This window comes from Pseudophryne corroboree, chromosome 4 (assembly GCF_028390025.1).
Source record: "Pseudophryne corroboree isolate aPseCor3 chromosome 4, aPseCor3.hap2, whole genome shotgun sequence".
Lineage (NCBI taxonomy): Eukaryota > Metazoa > Chordata > Amphibia > Anura > Myobatrachidae > Pseudophryne > Pseudophryne corroboree.
In genome coordinates this window covers 687,063,915-687,082,039 of record NC_086447.1, presented here as the reverse complement: position 1 = coordinate 687,082,039, position 18,125 = coordinate 687,063,915, and the positions used below count along the sequence as shown (strand labels likewise).

General features: G+C 44.6%; 1 protein-coding gene across 3 annotated transcripts in view; it reads left to right on the top strand.

Moving 5' to 3' along the window:
- GRM1 (glutamate metabotropic receptor 1) overlaps positions 1-18,125 on the top strand; it is an 818,622-nt gene that overhangs the window by 714,107 nt on the left and 86,390 nt on the right. For all 3 annotated transcript variants that reach the window (XM_063917884.1, XM_063917883.1, XM_063917885.1), the window contains exons 5-6: positions 5,260-5,506; positions 7,572-7,740. In XM_063917884.1, the coding sequence (XP_063773954.1) occupies positions 5,260-5,506; positions 7,572-7,740 (416 nt within the window). The remainder of the gene's footprint in view (positions 1-5,259; positions 5,507-7,571; positions 7,741-18,125) is intronic.

The following is an 18,125-nucleotide window of genomic DNA, read 5'->3' as shown; positions in this document are numbered from 1 at the left end:
TTTGAAAAATCGTTGGGGAGGAGCACCGTCGAACTCCAGCTTGTAACCCTGAGAAATAAGGTTCCTTACCCAGGCGTCCTGCAGGAACTTTCCAAGATTTGGCTGAAGTGACATAACTGGGCTTCCACCTCGAGATCCTCCTGGGGTGGGCGGGCACCGTCATGCTGAGGGTTTTGCGGAAGCTGAACTGGTGCTCTGTTCTTGAGAGCCAGTAACAGCTGGTTTCTTAGGTTTACCCCTGGGGCCTCTAGCAGCATTTGATGCCCCCCTGGCCCTAGATCGAAATCTGGTGGACCAAAAGGACTGAGTATATGGCCCCGGGTAGGTCCTTCTAGCAGGCGGAGCCCCCGAGGGAAGAAACGCAGATTTCCCAGCAGTAACTTTGGAGATCCATGCGTCCAATTCGCCTCCGAAGAGCCATTCACCTGTAAAGGGAAGAGATTCCACATTGCGTTTGGAGACGAGTCAGCATCTGTAATCTACTGACGCAACCATATAGCTTTGCGTGCATACACAGCCATAGCAGTGGTCCTAGCGTTAATATTGCCAATCTCCTTTAGGGAGTCACAGAGGACTCTTGCCATGTCTTGAATGTGTTTTAGGAAAGTCACCGTAGTAACCAGGGTAATGTCACCCGAGAGACCCTTCTGAATTTGCGTAGCCCAGGAGTGAATTTCATGTGTCATCCAGCAACCTGCAATGACCGGTCTTTAAGATACATCTGTAGCAATGTTGATAGATTTCACTGTGGTCTCAATTGTTCTATCCCCCGGTGCCTTTACTGTAAAGAAGCCCGGAGTCGGGAGCACCATCTTCTTAGAGAGGTGAGAGACTGAGACGTCTACAGCCGGAGATTCTTCCCAGAACTTTCTGCCCTCAGGGGCAAAAGGGAATGTATGCAAAAAACGTTTTGACACCTGATATTTCTTATCTGAATTTTTCCAGGCAAGCTTAAATAAATCATCTAATTCTTTGGAATCAGGAAATATGACAATCAGTTTGTCTTGTGGGAGGAAAAATTACTGCTGATTAGTAGTGTCCTCTAGGTGGAGCTTTAGCACATCCCTTATAGCCATAATGAGGGGTTCAATACCCTGTGTAGGGTGGAATCCCAATTTATGGGATCCACATCATCCCCATCATCCTGTAAATCATCATCAGTATCTGAGAGGAGTGCAGGTAAAGCGCGTTTATGCACACCTGTATTAGACAGGGGAGGATGGGGAACATTAGCTCAAGCAGCTAGATCTGCTACTGCTTGTTGCTGTTCTTGTGTTTTGTTGGCATTCGCAGTGAGCTGAGATGACATATCAAACATCATAGTTTTGATAGCCCCAGCCAGGAGGGCTCGTGACTATCCCCCACATTGTCCTCAGCATTTTGTGAGGACTGACTACACTGCTCACATGATATGGAACCAGATGAAAGAGGGGAGAATCTGGTATTACATACACTGCATAACTTGTGTTTTACACTTATGAAGTACACACAACACACATACAACACAGACTGATTCATAATGTAAGCCTGCCCTATTGCATGTGAGATGAGACACAGAAGCGGAGAGGACACCAGCACACCCAAAGCTGCAGAGCAGGGGTGTAGCTATCCCATTCGGGGCCCCATAGCATAATTCCATGACCACCCCCACCCCCCATGGACTAATCAAAGATCTCACCTCGCAACTACTTAAAGATCCCCTTCCCCAGTGGCCTATCAGCAGCACTCACCATCTGCACTGCCGCCACATCTGATCTCCCGGCCGACCCGGCTTCGACTCTGGCTCCTGTCTCCTCACAGACGTCCGCTCTCCCGGCTGGTCCGGCTCAGACTCCGGCTCCTGTCTCCACACAGACGCTGGGAGGAGGCGTGGCCATGGTCCGGGGATGACCCTGCATACTCAGCCACACCTCCTCCCAGCATTATTTAGTACCCAAGGGAGGCGGAGCCGGCCGAGTGAGCAGGTGTGTACACTGTACAGCAGCACACTTTTAAAGTAAAAAGTGCCAGCGCCGGGGCTCAGCAGCTGGGTGCAGGGGAAGGCTCAGGCCCCAGAGACAACTCGGGCCCCATAGCAGCCACATCCCCTGCACCTATGGTAACTATGCCCATGCTGCAGAGCCCCAGTGAGGCTGTCAGTGTTTTTATATATATCAGTGAAAACTGTTTATATAATGAATCCCCTGAGAGGAATATCTGTGCACAAATAGCGGCTCTCCCCCAACTACACCCTGTACCAGTGATCCAGCGTGTGACAGTCTGGAGTAGCTGTGTGAGGCTGCTGCTGCTTATGCAGAGGAAGACGCCAAAATGCCGCTGAGCCCACTCTGATGTAGCTCCGCCCTCTGTAATGGCGCTGAAGCTACAGATATATATTTATACTGGCCATGTCTCCTAATCATGCTGTAGACTCACATAAATATTAAGTACAGCCATCGCTAGCCATTCTCACGCAGGGGCTATAGCGGGTCCCCCCCCAAGAGGGACCCATATGCCTCACCCGCGCTTCTGCCGCACCAGGAACTGGGGGACCCCCTAGTGGGGCCCCCGGTTTGTACTCACCACCGTCGATCACCATCAGGCAGTGTTAGGGGTGTGCGGCATGCTGCGGTTGCGACAGCCAAGGCGCAGTGCCCTGCTGAAGAAACAACCCCTGGTCCTGCAGCGGGGAAGCGGCTCTGCACATCGCGAGGCCGGTGAACGCCCCCCCCATCTCTTACGGCGTGGGTATGCTGTTGCCCAAACAGCATACCGGGGGGAAAAAATTTCACTAAACTGAACAAAACTCCTGAGCTAGCAGTGTGCATCATCTCCTGAGGGCACTTTTTTCTAAATAGCCTGTAGAAGGGGGCATAGAGGGTAGGGGCCTGCACACCCAGTTGAAGAAATTTAAAGTGCACTGGCTCCTTTGGACCAGTCTATACCCCATTGTACTAATGTGTCCCCAATATCCCTTATGGATGCTAGAGAAAGAGTGATTATTCATATTAAATGAAAATAGAAGATACCAGTAAACAAAGATATTACAGAATGATTACCATCTACTAAGTCAACGTGATTTGGTTACATGAAAGATGCCTTTAAAAACAAATTAGTTGAAATATAGAGAGAGAATAATAGTTTGTTGATAAGTTCTGGTCAAAGTCTTACATTTCCATTATATTCAGCATGACTGTAGGCTGGATTATATAGATACATTTTCATGTGAGGTGCAAAGGCAAAAAGTAAATATATATTTTTTACCCCATTTTAGTACATTTATTTAATAACTAACCAGAAAAAATATATAAGACAAAAACTCACTTGTTATAGGCAGCTTTATAAATAGTATCAGAGTACATACTGTAATAGTTAATGGAACTGCATATAGTGGCTGATTCTTAAACTGGGTACACACTACATGATATATTGGATGTTGTTGCGATCCGAGATGGATTCAAAGCCATCCAGTTAATTGTTTGATGAATTGGGTGGTCGCATCATCCCATTGGATGTTCTGCACATCCAATAGGACCATTCATAGACGATGGGGTATTAATAGATGAAGCATGTATGATATATTGCGTTTTTGTATGATGCATTGTGTAGTGAGTATTGCCGCGGCTCTGGGACGTACCACCATTTAGGTGTACCAAGCTTTAATTGGGAGCAAAGCAGAAAAAAAACTGACTTTGGGGGTTATTCTATCACATGCTGGCGGGTGCCCAGTGCAGGGCAAGGCTGCTCAACATGCTGACCATCCCGCCCAGCGGCTGCGGACACAATTTAATTGCGGTCGCAGCAACTGAGCACATCCCCCTGCCTTCGCAGCATGGCTATGAAAGCAGGCGTGCCAAAGCCGTTTTTTTTTTGGATTGGCTGCGTATGAAGTCATGCAGCCACCCTGAAAATGATACCGCCCCACCCACTTTCATTGCGTCCCGTCCCTGCAACACTGAGTCGCAGCCCTGCAAATGCCTTTGCCTGTCAATCAGGCAGAGGTGTTTGCAGCGAATGCAGTCCAAGCGCATTGGCCAGGCGCGAACACGCAGGACGGGACCTGCGCATGCGCATTGGCGGCTAATAGGGCAAATTGCAGTTGCAGCGATACCTGAACAACCATGTTGCAAACACTTTTGTTTTCAGGGTAAGTAATGGCTGCGGTTGAATGTAGCCCACAAATACTGAGCAGCTTTTTTTTTACACTACAATTTAGATTTAAGTTTGGACACACCCCTCCCAGATCTAACTTTCTCTGCACATGTTACACATCCCGCTCCTGCAGTGCAGCATGGTTTTGCTAAGATGCAACGTTACATACTTTTTTTGCTTTGCTCCCAACTCAGAATCAGCACTATAATATTACATGAGACGATAAAATGTTTTGTCAGTAATCTCATTTAAGATTCAGTATTATAAGATGAGGACTTTCCTTTAAAAATATTTTTTCCTTAAAGTTAATCTTATAAATGACTTGAATATTTCATGATCAAAGGACTTCAATAAAATATGTGAGAGTTGCAATTATATAAAATTCACTTTATAACATGAAATAATAGAAATATTTTAATCTGTTGGTGAATCATGAAAATAATTTATTCCATTTTTTAGTATTAAAATGTAGCCAAGGTTACTGCATGTCAATAAGGGTGTGGTATAGAAGATCTACAATGTTTAGGTCAACGGGTTGACCCCATATGGTAGACAGGCCTTAGGTCGATACTGACAAAATGTCAACATGAAAAATGGTCAACACACATTTTTTTTACATATTTATTTATTTTTTGGTGTCGTGTTCACCCTCAGAGCATAGGGAATCCCAATAAGTGTATCGTGTCCCCTTACATGGCTCGCTTCAGTTGTCATGCTGCGTAGATGTTACTATTCCCAATCGTAGTCCACGTGGATGGTAATGTATAAAAAAAAGTGTAAAAAATGCAAAAAAAAACCCCTTAAATAGTTGTGTCAACGTGTGTCGACCATATGTGTGCCGACCATTACCATGTCAACTATTTGAACCTGTTGACCTTTTGTCAGTGTCGACCTAATGACTGTCAACCATATGGGGTCAACCTAATGACTGTGGACCTAGACATTGTGTGTATAAACATCGGAACCCGTCAATAATAAGTGGAAAAAGCAGAAAGAGAATTCTGCTTCTTTATTGGGTGGCCGGGTCATTGGCAGACGTGTAATATTATATGGGCAATAGTTTCTCATACACTACTGTACATTAACTACATACATTCATTATAAACTATATTCTGTCATTTCTTTCAGGCAATGAAAGTTTAGAAGAAAACTATGTACAGGATAGTAAAATGGGCTTTGTCATTAATGCCATTTATGCAATGGCTCATGGTCTACATGATATGCATTCAGTCATGTGCCCAGGACATGTTGGCCTGTGTGACGCAATGAAACCTATTGATGGCAGCAAGCTGCTTGAATTCCTTATAAAGAGCTCATTTGTGGGCGTTTCTGGGGAAGATATTTGGTTTGATGAAAAAGGAGATGCCCCAGGAAGGTAAGACTCTTGCTTGAGTGAGCAAAACATCTTGTCATTTTATAAGATAAGAACGTGTTAAGCAGTGTAAAAGCATCACAGCATGAACTGACACGTTCAACTTGTTAAGTGCGGGTGTTGTTTGGGTTGTCAGCTACACCATGTGGAAAATAAGCATATATCAGTATACAGTGCTTAATTTACAATGATGAAGAAGTTATACTGACTTGAGCGCATATTGTATAGAAACGATGGTAAAAAAAAAAACATGCAGAGAAAAACAGCGCAGGTCTCCACCCGGGTAACGCATCAGGCATAACTTACATACACTTACATCTATGGTGATTACAAGATTTGCAATTAAGTTTCAGTGACACCTAACAATACTTTATAATATAAAAGGTACACCTAACAATACTTTATAATATAAGAGGTACACCTAACAATACTTTAATATAAGAGATACACCTAACAATACTTTAATATAAGAGGTACACCTAACAATACTTTATAACATAAAAGGTACACCTAACAATACTTTATAGTATAAGAGGTACACCTAACAATACTTTATAATATAAGAGGTACACCTAACAATACTTTAATATAAGAGATACACCTAACAATACTTTATAATATAAGAGGTACACCTAACAATACTTTAATATAAGAGATACACCTAACAATACTTTATAATATAAGAGGTACACCTAACAATACTTTAATATAAGAGATACACCTAACAATATTTTATAATATAAGAGGTACACCTAACAATACTTTATAGTATAAGAGGTACACCTAACAATACTTTATAATATAAGAGGTACACCTAACAATACTTTAATATAAGAGATACACCTAACAATACTTTATAATATAAGAGGTACACCTAACAATACTTTAATATAAGAGATACACCTAACAATATTTTATAATATAAGAGGTACACCTAACAATACTTTAATATAAGAGATACACCTAACAATATTTTATAATATAAGAGGTACACCTAACAATACTTTAATATAAGAGGTACACCTAACAATACTTTAATATAAGAGGTACACCTAACAATACTTTAATATAAGAGGTACACCTAACAATACTTTATAATATAAGAGGTACACCTAACAATACTTTAATATAAGAGGTACACCTGACAATACTTTATAAAATAAGAGGTACACCTGACAATACTGTAATATAAGAGGTACACCTAACAATACTGTAATATAAGAGGTATACCCCTTTACCTTGTGTGCAAAAAAAGAATGCAACAATTCCCTGAACTCTGGCACCCACAATTGATGCAACTGTCACAAGCATATATGTGACTCTGGGGCAGATGTATTAACCTGGAGAAGGCATAAGGAAGTGATAAACCAGTGATATGTGCAAGGTGATAAATGCACCAGCCACTCAGCTCCTAACTGTTAATTTACATATTGGAGCTGATTGGTTAGTTCATTTATCACCTTGCACATATCACTGGTTTATCACTTCCTTATGCCTTCTCCAGGTTAATACATCTGCCCCTCTGTGTCTATTCCCACTCTATAGGTGTCATGGACACCCACGAGTACGAATAACCTTACTGCTTGAGGTTTCCGGCTGGCGGCATTGGTGGCTGTCGGGATTCCGGTGTCAGAAACCTGACCGCCGGGATCCCGATAGCCGGCAACTTAAACTCATCCCACTCTGTGACGGTCTGCCTAGTCAGTTATGTATAAACACCTTACTGTACATTATAAGACTTTCAGTTCCCATCCCACATCTCTAGTCACCTGCAGTTGTGTCAGATTCATGCAATTCTGCTTGTGCACCTATGAATGCTGCCAGTGTTCTGAGCATGCTCAGAGCCAGTTTGTGTATTTTATGCTTAGTGCCAGTGCAACGTAACACAGAATACATTTTTCAAATTGTCCATGATTCATCTATTGTCCAATTGTATTAAATATTCTATCTTTTGTTTTTGTACTTGATTTTTAAATATGTTACATAGTAAATACTGTAGATGAAATACATTGCGAGGAAGCAAATCGAGAAATTATACATGAAAAAAGTAATTTCTTTTAATCTTTAGATATGACATCATGAATCTTCAATTCATTGAGCCAAGTAGCTATGACTATGTACTTATAGGAACATGGCATGAAGGAAACCTGAATATTGAAGACTTCAGGATTCAAATGAATAAGAGTGGAATGGTTCGATCTGTATGCAGTGATCCTTGCTCAAAAGGTCAAATAAAGGTAGGCTTATCATCTGTCAAACCTAAATACAAGAAAGCGCTATGTTTAAATATGTGTGTCAGTTATTCAGCTTCCAAAAACTATTACCAATTTTCACCTCTCCATATATATGGACTGCTACCTTCGAATTATTGGGGTGTTGAATCCCAATATAATTTAGTATAACAATGACAAATAGTTGGAAGCGCTGTCCAATAATAAAGAGTATTTTATTTTAAAACATTAAGACCATCAAAATCACATAAAAAAATCACTGTCGGATCCCGAGGGACAGAGACGAGTGCCCAGCCGAAAGCACAGCTGCCGGTTCCAATGGGTAAATGCAGCTGAAACAGCTAATGCTACCTGTGCGATACTGACACTGGGAGGGTATCCGTTCAGATGGTCGACCATGTTATGGTCGACAGTCATTAGGTCGACCACTATTGTTCGACATTGACATGGTCGACATGGACACATGGTCGACACATGAAAATGGTCGACACATGAAAAGGTCGACATGAGTTTTTTAACTTTTTTTTCTTTTGGGGAACTTTTCCATACTTTACGATCCACGTGGACTACGATTGGAACGGTAATCAGTGCCGAGCGAAGCGAAGGCACCATGCCCGAAGCATGGCGAGCGAAGCGAGCCATGCGAGGGGACGCGGTGCACTAATTGGGGTTCCCAGTCACTTTACACAAAAAACGACACCAAAAAAAGTTAAAAAACTCATGTCGACCTTTTCATGTGTAGACCTTTCATGTGTCGACCATTTTCATGTGTCGACCATGTGTCCATGTCGACCATGTCAATGTCGACCAATAGTGGTCGACCTAATGACTGTCGACCATAACATGGTCGACCATTGATACCGGAACCCACTGGGAGGCGGGCCGTAAGATCCCCAGCGCCAGTGAAGCAGCTGTGTGCTCTACGGGACGGAGACAAACGCCTGGCGGAAGGCGCAGCCGCTGACAATATTGGTGAGATACAGCTGCATATACAGCTTCTATTACAGCCTGAACGATCAGTAAACTCTAGCTGTGGAGCACGCTACTAAATCCACAATTTTAACAGGAGCCTAACTGCATACGTTAATTACAAGCATTGGACGGGGACGCCCGTTAGAACTTTCAAATCTAGCCGGTCATAGTATTCCCGGATAGGAGATTAACTGACCGGTAAGCTTGTAAAACAAACATAATTACAACGTGCCTACTTTTCAGTGACACTGATAATAATATAATATTACATCATTGTCCCAGCTGGATAAATAACAAGGAACGTGGTGATCCAATTTCCTCTTGATATGCTCTGGACTGTGAATTAGAAGTGAATGTAATTTAAATATCTCATAGGAGGCTGTTTAACTAAGTGAGGGTCAGATAGTGCCTTACTAATGCATATTGTGGAGAAATACATATCATATCAACATTGATACATTTGTTTCATTTGGAATAGAGTGTGTCTATATTATTGAAAGTGTATCCACAGCTGTGTTACAACTAGGTATTACCAAAAGAGATTTTAGTTTTTGAAATACTATGATGTCCACTTGCCATAGATTGATCTCTTATTTAGAGAATTGTAGGAATTGATATTGAATATATGTGATTTTTTTTTATGTGATTTTGATTATCTTAATGTTTTTAAATAAAATACTCTCTATTATTGGACAGCGCTTTCAACTATTGTTCATTGTTATCATCTGTCTTAAAAAATATGGATTTGTCTCTTTTCCAGACAGTTTGCATAAATTCCCTTTAGTAAGTTAAGCCAGTAGGCCAGTGGTTCCCAAACGTGGTCCTCAAGGCACCCCAACAGTTCAGGTTTTAGGGATCTGACTGCTTGCGCACAGATGGTATAATCAAACTGAGTTCCTAATTAAGACTCCTGTGCCTAAGCATAGATAGCCTTAAAACCTGGACTATTTGGCTGCCTTGAGGGCCGTGTTTGGGAACCACTGCTGTAGGCAAAATCCTAAGAGGGGTTGATATTAATAAAGACATGACCGAAACTAGGTTTTTCATCACCTGGGTCAAGGTAGTAACTTGACGTGTCCCATCTCCCACCCCCCCCCCCCTTCAAGAATATTTAAAAGTATTACATGAATAAATAACTAAAAACAAAATACATAATTTAAAAATGATAAGTCCAACAAAAAAACCATGAAGGATTGTCTTCTCTGACGTGTATGTATGTATGTATGTGTATATATATATATGTATATATATATATATATATATATATATAAATAAAATCATTACAACCAGGGCCTCACTGTGCTATAATATAATGTGTGTGTGTATATATATATATATATATATATATATATATATATATCCACAATCTGGCACTTCAAGAGACTTGCATATAATACTGTCCTGTGTGCCCTCTGCCAAAGGCCTTTTTAAGCAGTTTCAGCGCTTTTAATGCACTTTTCTTTGGCTTAAAAAAGCACATTAAAAGTGTCGAAACACTGCACTGTGGCAAATTCTGTACAGCGTCGTTATTTGACTGGAGTGCCGCAGTTTGATGTGATGCATAGAGATGCTGCTGAAAAAGGCCATTGTCGGAGGGCACACACAACAATATTATTTGGTCTCTTCAAGTGCCAGATTGTGGATAGATACATACATACATATATTTCTCTGACGTCCTAGTGGATGCTGGGAACTCCGTAAGGACCATGGGGAATAGCGGCTCCGCAGGAGACTGGGCACAATTAAAGAAAGCTTTAGGTCACCTGGTGTGCACTGGCTCCTCCCACTATGACCCTCCTCCAAGCCTCAGTTAGATTTTGTGCCCGGCCGAGGTTGGATGCACACTAGGGGCTCTCCTGAGCTTCTAGAAAGAAAGTATATATTTAGGTTTTTTATTTTACAGTGAGACCTGCTGGCAACAGGCTCACTGCAGCGAGGGACTAAGGGGAGAAGAAGCGAACCTACCTGCTTGCAGCTAGCTTGGGCTTCTTAGGCTACTGGACACCATTAGCTCCAGAGGGACCGACCGCATGGAACTGGCCTTGGTGTTCGGTCCCGGAGTCGCGCCGCCGTCCCCCTTACAGAGCCAGAAGCAAGAAGAGGTCCGGAAAATCGGCGGCAGAAGACATCAGTCTTCACCAAGGTAGCGCACAGCACTGCAGCTGTGCGCCATTGCTCCTCATACACACTTCACACTCCGGTCACTGAGGGTGCAGGGCGCTAGGGGGGGGCGCCCTGAGCAGCAATAAAAACACCTTGGCTGGCAAAAATACCACAATATATTGCCCCAGAGGCTATATATGTGATAATTACCCCTGCCAGAATCCAGAAAAAAGCGGGAGAATAGTCCGCGAAAAAGGGGCGGAGCTATCTCCTTCAGCACACTGGCGCCATTTCTCCCTCACAGCTCCGCTGGAAGGAAGCTTCCTGGCTCTCCCCTGCAGTCTACACTACAGAAAAGGGTAAAAAAGAGAGGGGGGGGGCACTAAATTTAGGCGCAGTATATATAACAGCAGCTATAGGGGACATAATTCAGTTAGTCCCTGCATTATATAGCGCTCTGGTGTGTGCTGGCATACTCTCACTCTGTCTCCCCAAAGGGCTTTTGTGGGTCCTGTCCTCTGTTAGAGCATTCCCTGTGTGTGTGCGGTGTGTTGGTACGGCTGTGTCGACATGTTTGATGAGGATAATGAGGTGGAGGCGGAGCAGTTGCATATAGAAGGGATGTCACCCCCTGCGGGTCAGACACCTGAGTGGATAGACTTATGGAAGGAATTGCGTGCACGCGTCGACTCCTTACACAAAAAATTTGACGACATGCCAAATGCGGGACAGCCGGCTTCTCAGCTCGTGCCTGTCCAGGCGTCTCAAAGGCCATCGGGGGCTCTAAAACGCCCGCTACCTCAGATGGCAGACGCGGATGTCGACACGGATACTGACACCAGTGTCGATGATGATGAGTCTAGTCTAATGTCCACTAAGGCCATTTGTTGCATGATTGAAGCAATGAAAGAGGTGTTACACATTTCTGATATAAAGATTGGTAATCTCTAAGAAGTTACTTATGGCGTTCCCTTTCCCGCCAGAGGATAGGTCACGTTGGGAAACACCACCTAGGGTGGATAAAGCGCTCACACGTTTGTCTAAAAAGGTGGCACTACCGTCTCCGGATACGGCCGCCCTCAAGGAGCCTGCTGATAGAAAGCAGGAGGCTATCCTGAAGTCTGTATATACACACTCAGGCATCATACTTAGACCTGCTATTGCGTCAGCGTGGATGTGCAGTGCTGCCGCTGCGTGGTCAGATTCCCTGTCAGAAAATATTGACACCCTAGACAGGGACACTATTCTGCTAACCATAGAGCATATTAAAGACTCAGTCTTATACATGAGAGATGCACAGAGGGAGATCTGCCGGCTGGCATCTAAAATAAGTGCACTGTCCATTTCTGCTAGGAGAGGCTTATGGACTCGCCAGTGGACAGGGGATGCAGATTCAAAAAGGCACATAGAAGTTTTGCCTTATAAGGGTGAGGAGTTATTCGGGGATGGTCTCTCGGACCTAGTTTCCACAGCAACTGCTGGGAAGTCAGCATTTTTACCCCATGTTCCCTCACAGCCTAAAAAGGCGCCGTTTTATCAAGTACAGTCCTTTCGGACTCAGAAAAACAGGCGTGGAAAAGGCGGGTCCTTTCTGTCCAGAGGCAGAGGTAGGGGAAAAAGGCTGCAACAAACAGCAGGTTCCCAGGAGCAAAAGTCCTCCCCCGCTTCTTCCAAGTCCGCCGCATGACGGTGGGGCTCCACAGACGGAGCCAGGTACGGTGGGGGGCCGCCTCAAAAATTTCAGCGATCAGTGGGCTCGCTCACAGGTGGATCCCTGGATCCTGCAAATAGTATCTCAAGGGTACAAACTGGAATTCGAGGCGTCTCCACCCCACCGGTTCCTAAAATCTGCCTTGCCGACAACTCCCTCAGGCAGGGAGGCTGTGCTAGAGGCAATTCACAAGCTGTATTCCCAGCAGGTGATAGTCAAGGTGCCCCTACTTCAACAAGGACGGGGTTACTATTCCACACTGTTTGTGGTACCGAAACCAGACGGTTCGGTGAGACCCATTTTAAATTTGAAATCCTTGAACACATACATAAAAAAATTCAAGTTCAAGATGGAATCGCTCAGGGCGGTTATTGCAAGCCTGGACGAGGGGGATTACATGGTATCCCTGGACATCAAGGATGCTTACCTGCATGTCCCCATTTACTATCCTCACCAGGAGTACCTCAGATTTGTGGTACAGGATTTCCATTACCAATTCCAGACGCTGCCGTTCGGACTCTCCACGCCACCGAGGGTGTTTACCAAAGTAATGGCGGAAATGATGATACTCCTTCGAAGAAAGGGAGTTTTAATTATCCCGTACTTGGACGATCTCCTAATAAAGGCGAGGTCCAAGGAGCAGTTGTTGGTGGGAGTAGCACTATCTCAGGAGGTGCTACACCAGCACGGTTGGATTCTGAATATTCCAAAATCACAGCTGGTTCCGACGACACGTCTACTGTTCCTGGGTATGATCCTGGACACAGTCCAGAAAAAAGTGTTTCTCCCGGAGGAGAAAGCCAAGGAGCTGCCATCTCTAATCAGAGACCTCCTGAAACCGAAACAGGTATCGGTGCATCACTGCACGCGGGTCCTGGGAAAGATGGTGGCTTCTTACGAAGCAATCCCTTTCAGCAGGTTCCATGCCAGAATCTTTCAGTGGGACCTGTTGGACCAGTGGTCCGGATCGCATCTTCAGATGCATCGCCTGATAACCCTGTCTCCAAGAACCAGGGTGTCTCTGCTGTGGTGGCTGCAGAAAGCCCATCTTCTAGAGGGCCGCAGATTCGGCATACAGGACTGGGTCCTGGTGACCACGGATGCCAGCCTTCGGGGCTGGGGGGCAGTCACACAGGGAAGAAACTTCCAAGGACTATGGTCGAGTCAGGAGACTTCCCTACACATAAATATTCTGGAACTAAGGGCCATTTACAACGCCCTAAGTCAGGCAAGGCCTCTGCTTCAAAACCAGCTGGTACTGATCCAGTCAGACAACATCACGGCAGTCGCCCATGTAAATCGACAGGGCGGCACGAGAAGCAGGATGGCAATGGCAGAAGCCACAAGGATTCTCCGATGGGCGGAAAATCACGTACTAGCACTGTCAGCAGTGTTCATTCCGGGAGTGGACAACTGGGAAGCAGACTTTCTCAGCAGGCACGACCTCCACCCGGGAGAGTGGGGACTTCATCCAGAAGTCTTCACGCTGATTGTAAATCGATGGGAACGTCCACAAGTGGACATGATGGCGTCCCGCCTAAACAAAAAACTAGAGAGATATTGCGCCAGGTCAAGGGACCCTCAGGCGATAGCTGTGGACGCTCTGGTGACACAGTGGGTGTACCAGTCAGTTTATGTGTTCCCTCCTCTGCCTCTCATACCAAAGGTACTGAGAATAATAATAAAACGAGGAGTAAGAACAATACTCGTGGTTCCGGACTGGCCAAGGCGAGCGTGGTACCCGGAACTTCAAGAGATGATCTCAGAGGACCCATGGCCTCTGCCGCTCAGACAGGACCTGCTGCAGCAGGGGCCCTGTCTGTTCCAAGACTTACCGCGGCTGCGTTTGACGGCATGGCGGTTGAACGCCGGATCCTGAAGGAAAAGGGCATTCCGGAGGAAGTCATTCCTACGCTGATTAAAGCCAGGAAAGATGTAACTGCAAAGCATTATCACCGCATATGGCGGAAATATGTTGCTTGGTGTGAGGCCGAAAAGGCCCCAACAGAGGAATTTCAACTAGGTCGATTTCTGCATTTCCTACAAACAGGAGTGACTATGGGCCTGAAATTAGGCTCCATTAAGGTACAGATCTCGGCTCTGTCGATTTTCTTCCAGAAAGAACTGGCTTCATTGCCTGAAGTTCAGACGTTTGTGAAGGGAGTGCTGCATATTCAGCCCCCGTTTGTGCCTCCAGTGGCACCTTGGGATCTCAACGTGGTGTTGAGTTTCTTAAAATCACATTGGTTTGAGCCACTTAAGACCGTGGATCTAAAATATCTCACGTGGAAATTGGTCATGTTATTGGCCTTGGCTTCGGCCAGGCGTGTGTCAGAATTGGCGGCTTTGTCATGTAAAAGCCCTTATCTGATTTTCCATATGGATAGGGCAGAATTGAGGACTCGTCCCCAGTTTCTTCCTAAGGTGGTATCAGCTTTTCACTTGAACCAACCTATCGTGGTGCCTGCGGCTACTAGGGACTTGGAGGACTCCAAGTTACTGGACGTAGTCAGGGCTTTGAAAATTTATGTTTCCAGGACGGCTGGAGTCAGGAAAACTGACTCGCTATTTATCCTGTATGCACCCAACAAGCTGGGTGCTCCTGCTTCTAAGCAGACTATTGCTCGCTGGATTTGTAGCACAATTCAGCAGGCGCATTCTGCGGCTGGACTGCCGCATCCTAAATCAGTAAAAGCCCATTCCACAAGGAAGGTGGGCTCATCTTGGGCGGCTGCCCGAGGGGTCTCGGCTTTACAACTTTGCCGAGCTGCTACTTGGTCAGGGGCAAACACGTTTGCAAAATTCTACAAATTTGATACCCTGGCTGAGGAGGACCTGGAGTTCTCTCATTCGGTGCTGCAGAGTCATCCACACTCTCCCGCCCGTTTGGGAGCTTTGGTATAATCCCCATGGTCCTCACGGAGTTCCCAGCATCCACTAGGACGTCAGAGAAAATAAGATTTTACTCACCGGTAAATCTATTTCTCGTAGTCCGTTGTGGATGCTGGGCGCCCGTCCCAAGTGCGGATTGTCTGCAATACTTGTACATAGTTACTGTTAACTAAAGGGTTATTGTTGAGCCATCTGTTGAGAGGCTCAGTTGTTTTCATACTGTTAAACTGGGTATTGTATCACGAGTTGTACAGTGTGATTGGTGTGGCTGGTAAGAGTCTTACCCGGGATTCAAAATCCTTCCTTATTATGTCAGCTCGTCCGGGCACAGTGTCCTAACTGAGGCTTGGAGGAGGGTCATAGTGGGAGGAGCCAGTGCACACCAGGTGACCTAAAGCTTTCTTTAATTGTGCCCAGTCTCCTGCAGAGCCGCTATTCCCCATTGTCCTTACGGAGTTCCCAGCATCCACTACGGACTACGAGAAATAGATTTACCGGTGAGTAAAATCTTATTTTATATTCAGTCCTACGCCAGACACCCGCCGACACCTTCTCTCTCCCTTCTCGGAACGAGTGACGTCACACGGCGATGCAGAAGGCTTCTGAACCCAGAAGCATGATCCCTTGTAGCCGGCACCTGACAGGTTATAGACAGCTGCTGCCTTGTTGGAGTCTGTGGACACAGCTTACTGTGCCCTCACATAAGCGGTACGAATCCTGCCTCCCAAATAGTGCCCCCTCATTCCATTGCCTGGGCACGAGCCCCTACCCTGACCCTCCCCGCCCCCCCTGTTGAAACCCTGAAAAAGAATACAACCTCTGCTTCTAAAAAAAGCAATGTTACATTATAAGAAATAAATACATTTGAAAGTAATATATCCATCAAACTTGATAAATATTAGCATTGAAAGTAGTTTTAGTGGTAGTAGCAGAAATAGTAATAGCAGCAGTAGTAGCTTGCAAAGCAAATAGTCTTTTCTTGTTTGGTCTATCTCATTCATACTTACTTTTCCTATGTGTGAAAAGTAGAGGCAACCATGGCTTCATGATACTGTATACTGTGACTCACAGCATCAGGGGGGGGCGGAGCTTGGCATTTCATAAGGTCATGTTTGCCATCATGCTCCAATTGTTGCCACCAGTGCACTGTGCAGGTAAAGATGGCAATACACCCATACACTAATGCGACTTCTCGGAGGTGAGAAGACGCATACGATCACCCTTGAACCTCCCGGCAGCTTCCCGGCGGCAGAATCGCATATGATACATCGTATGCAGTCCTTTTGCATACGATGTACCGTAAGCGACCCCAGCCAAGGCTGCCGGTATGATATATCTATAGTGCAGTAGTTCCGATCTAGGGACCCTGATACGATGCTCACGGGATCATGCATCGGATCGGATCAGAGGCAAAACATGTGCGATTTGTCAGTTTTCATCCGATTTATCGGGCCGAAATGATGGAATTGGATGAAGTCAGCCAAAATTGCACTAGTGTACGGGCACCTTAATAGATACATCCAGTGTTTTTGGGGGGGGGGGGGGGGGTTCGGGGGGGGGGGGGGTTCTATGAGTAAAGGTACTGTACCGGTACTCAGAAGAAAAGTGCTCACCGAAAGCTACAGACTATTACAAGAATTACTCTGGACATTCGAAATGCTTATTTGTTAGTTCTTGAAAAAAAAAAATCCACTGATTTCTTCCAGGTGAAATACAATATCACACTTTTCTTCTTATGGTTGCTTTAAACTGTATTCTTCTGCTGCTGAACACCTGGGCATACTACGGGGTAAATTAGTACACAAAAAAATACCAGTTGGAATGTTTTGTAAACATTATGCTAATTTTCCTTGTCTGCCTATCACTGCTACGGGTGCAGATATCACAGGAATAGCATGCATCAATTTAGTAGCAAACGTTCTTCTGTAAGTATTGCCAATAAATCCTCCTACTCAGTTCCAAGGTAAATTGTGTAATTATTCAAAGCAATTAAGTGTTCAGTAATCAGTCACAGGTCGATGTTTACACTAAACACTATGATTGAAACAGACAATTGCTCCTTGAAAAAAAATATCTCAGGCACTTTTCTGATTTGTTATAAATGACCCGGTTATTGCAGAATTTGCTAATAAACAGGAAATGTTTCCGATTTATACCTAGTACTCCATCTAACAAACAAGTGCAGTTGCTGGAATGGCTTTTTGATGTTTTACCCAAATGTGCATGTAAATATTCTGTTGCATTACCCTCACAGAAATCTTTAAGTTATAACTAGACAGTTACCAATTCAACCGCAGTTTAGTTACTGTGCAAATGTTTTTGTTTTAAGATTTAGGGGAAGATTTACTAAATATTCTAAAACGAAAAGTGATGGTATTGCCCATAGCAACCAGATTCTGTCTATCATTTTCTAGGGTGCAACAGATATCTGATTGGTTGCTATGGGTAACAATACCCTTTTTCATTTTTAGTAGCTTTAGTGAATCAACCACTTAATGCGTATTCCTCTTTACATTACAAAAATCACTTCTGATTTCTATAAAATTATGAAAAGAGACTCTAGACAGCAAACAGTTAATAAATAGGGATGCGGTTGCATTGCCGGTGGTCAGGATACCGAAATCCTGACTACTGACAATGCTGCCAGCCGGAATACCAGCTCACAGGGGCTATTCCCACTCGTGGTTGTCCACGACACTTATAGTGTGGGAAC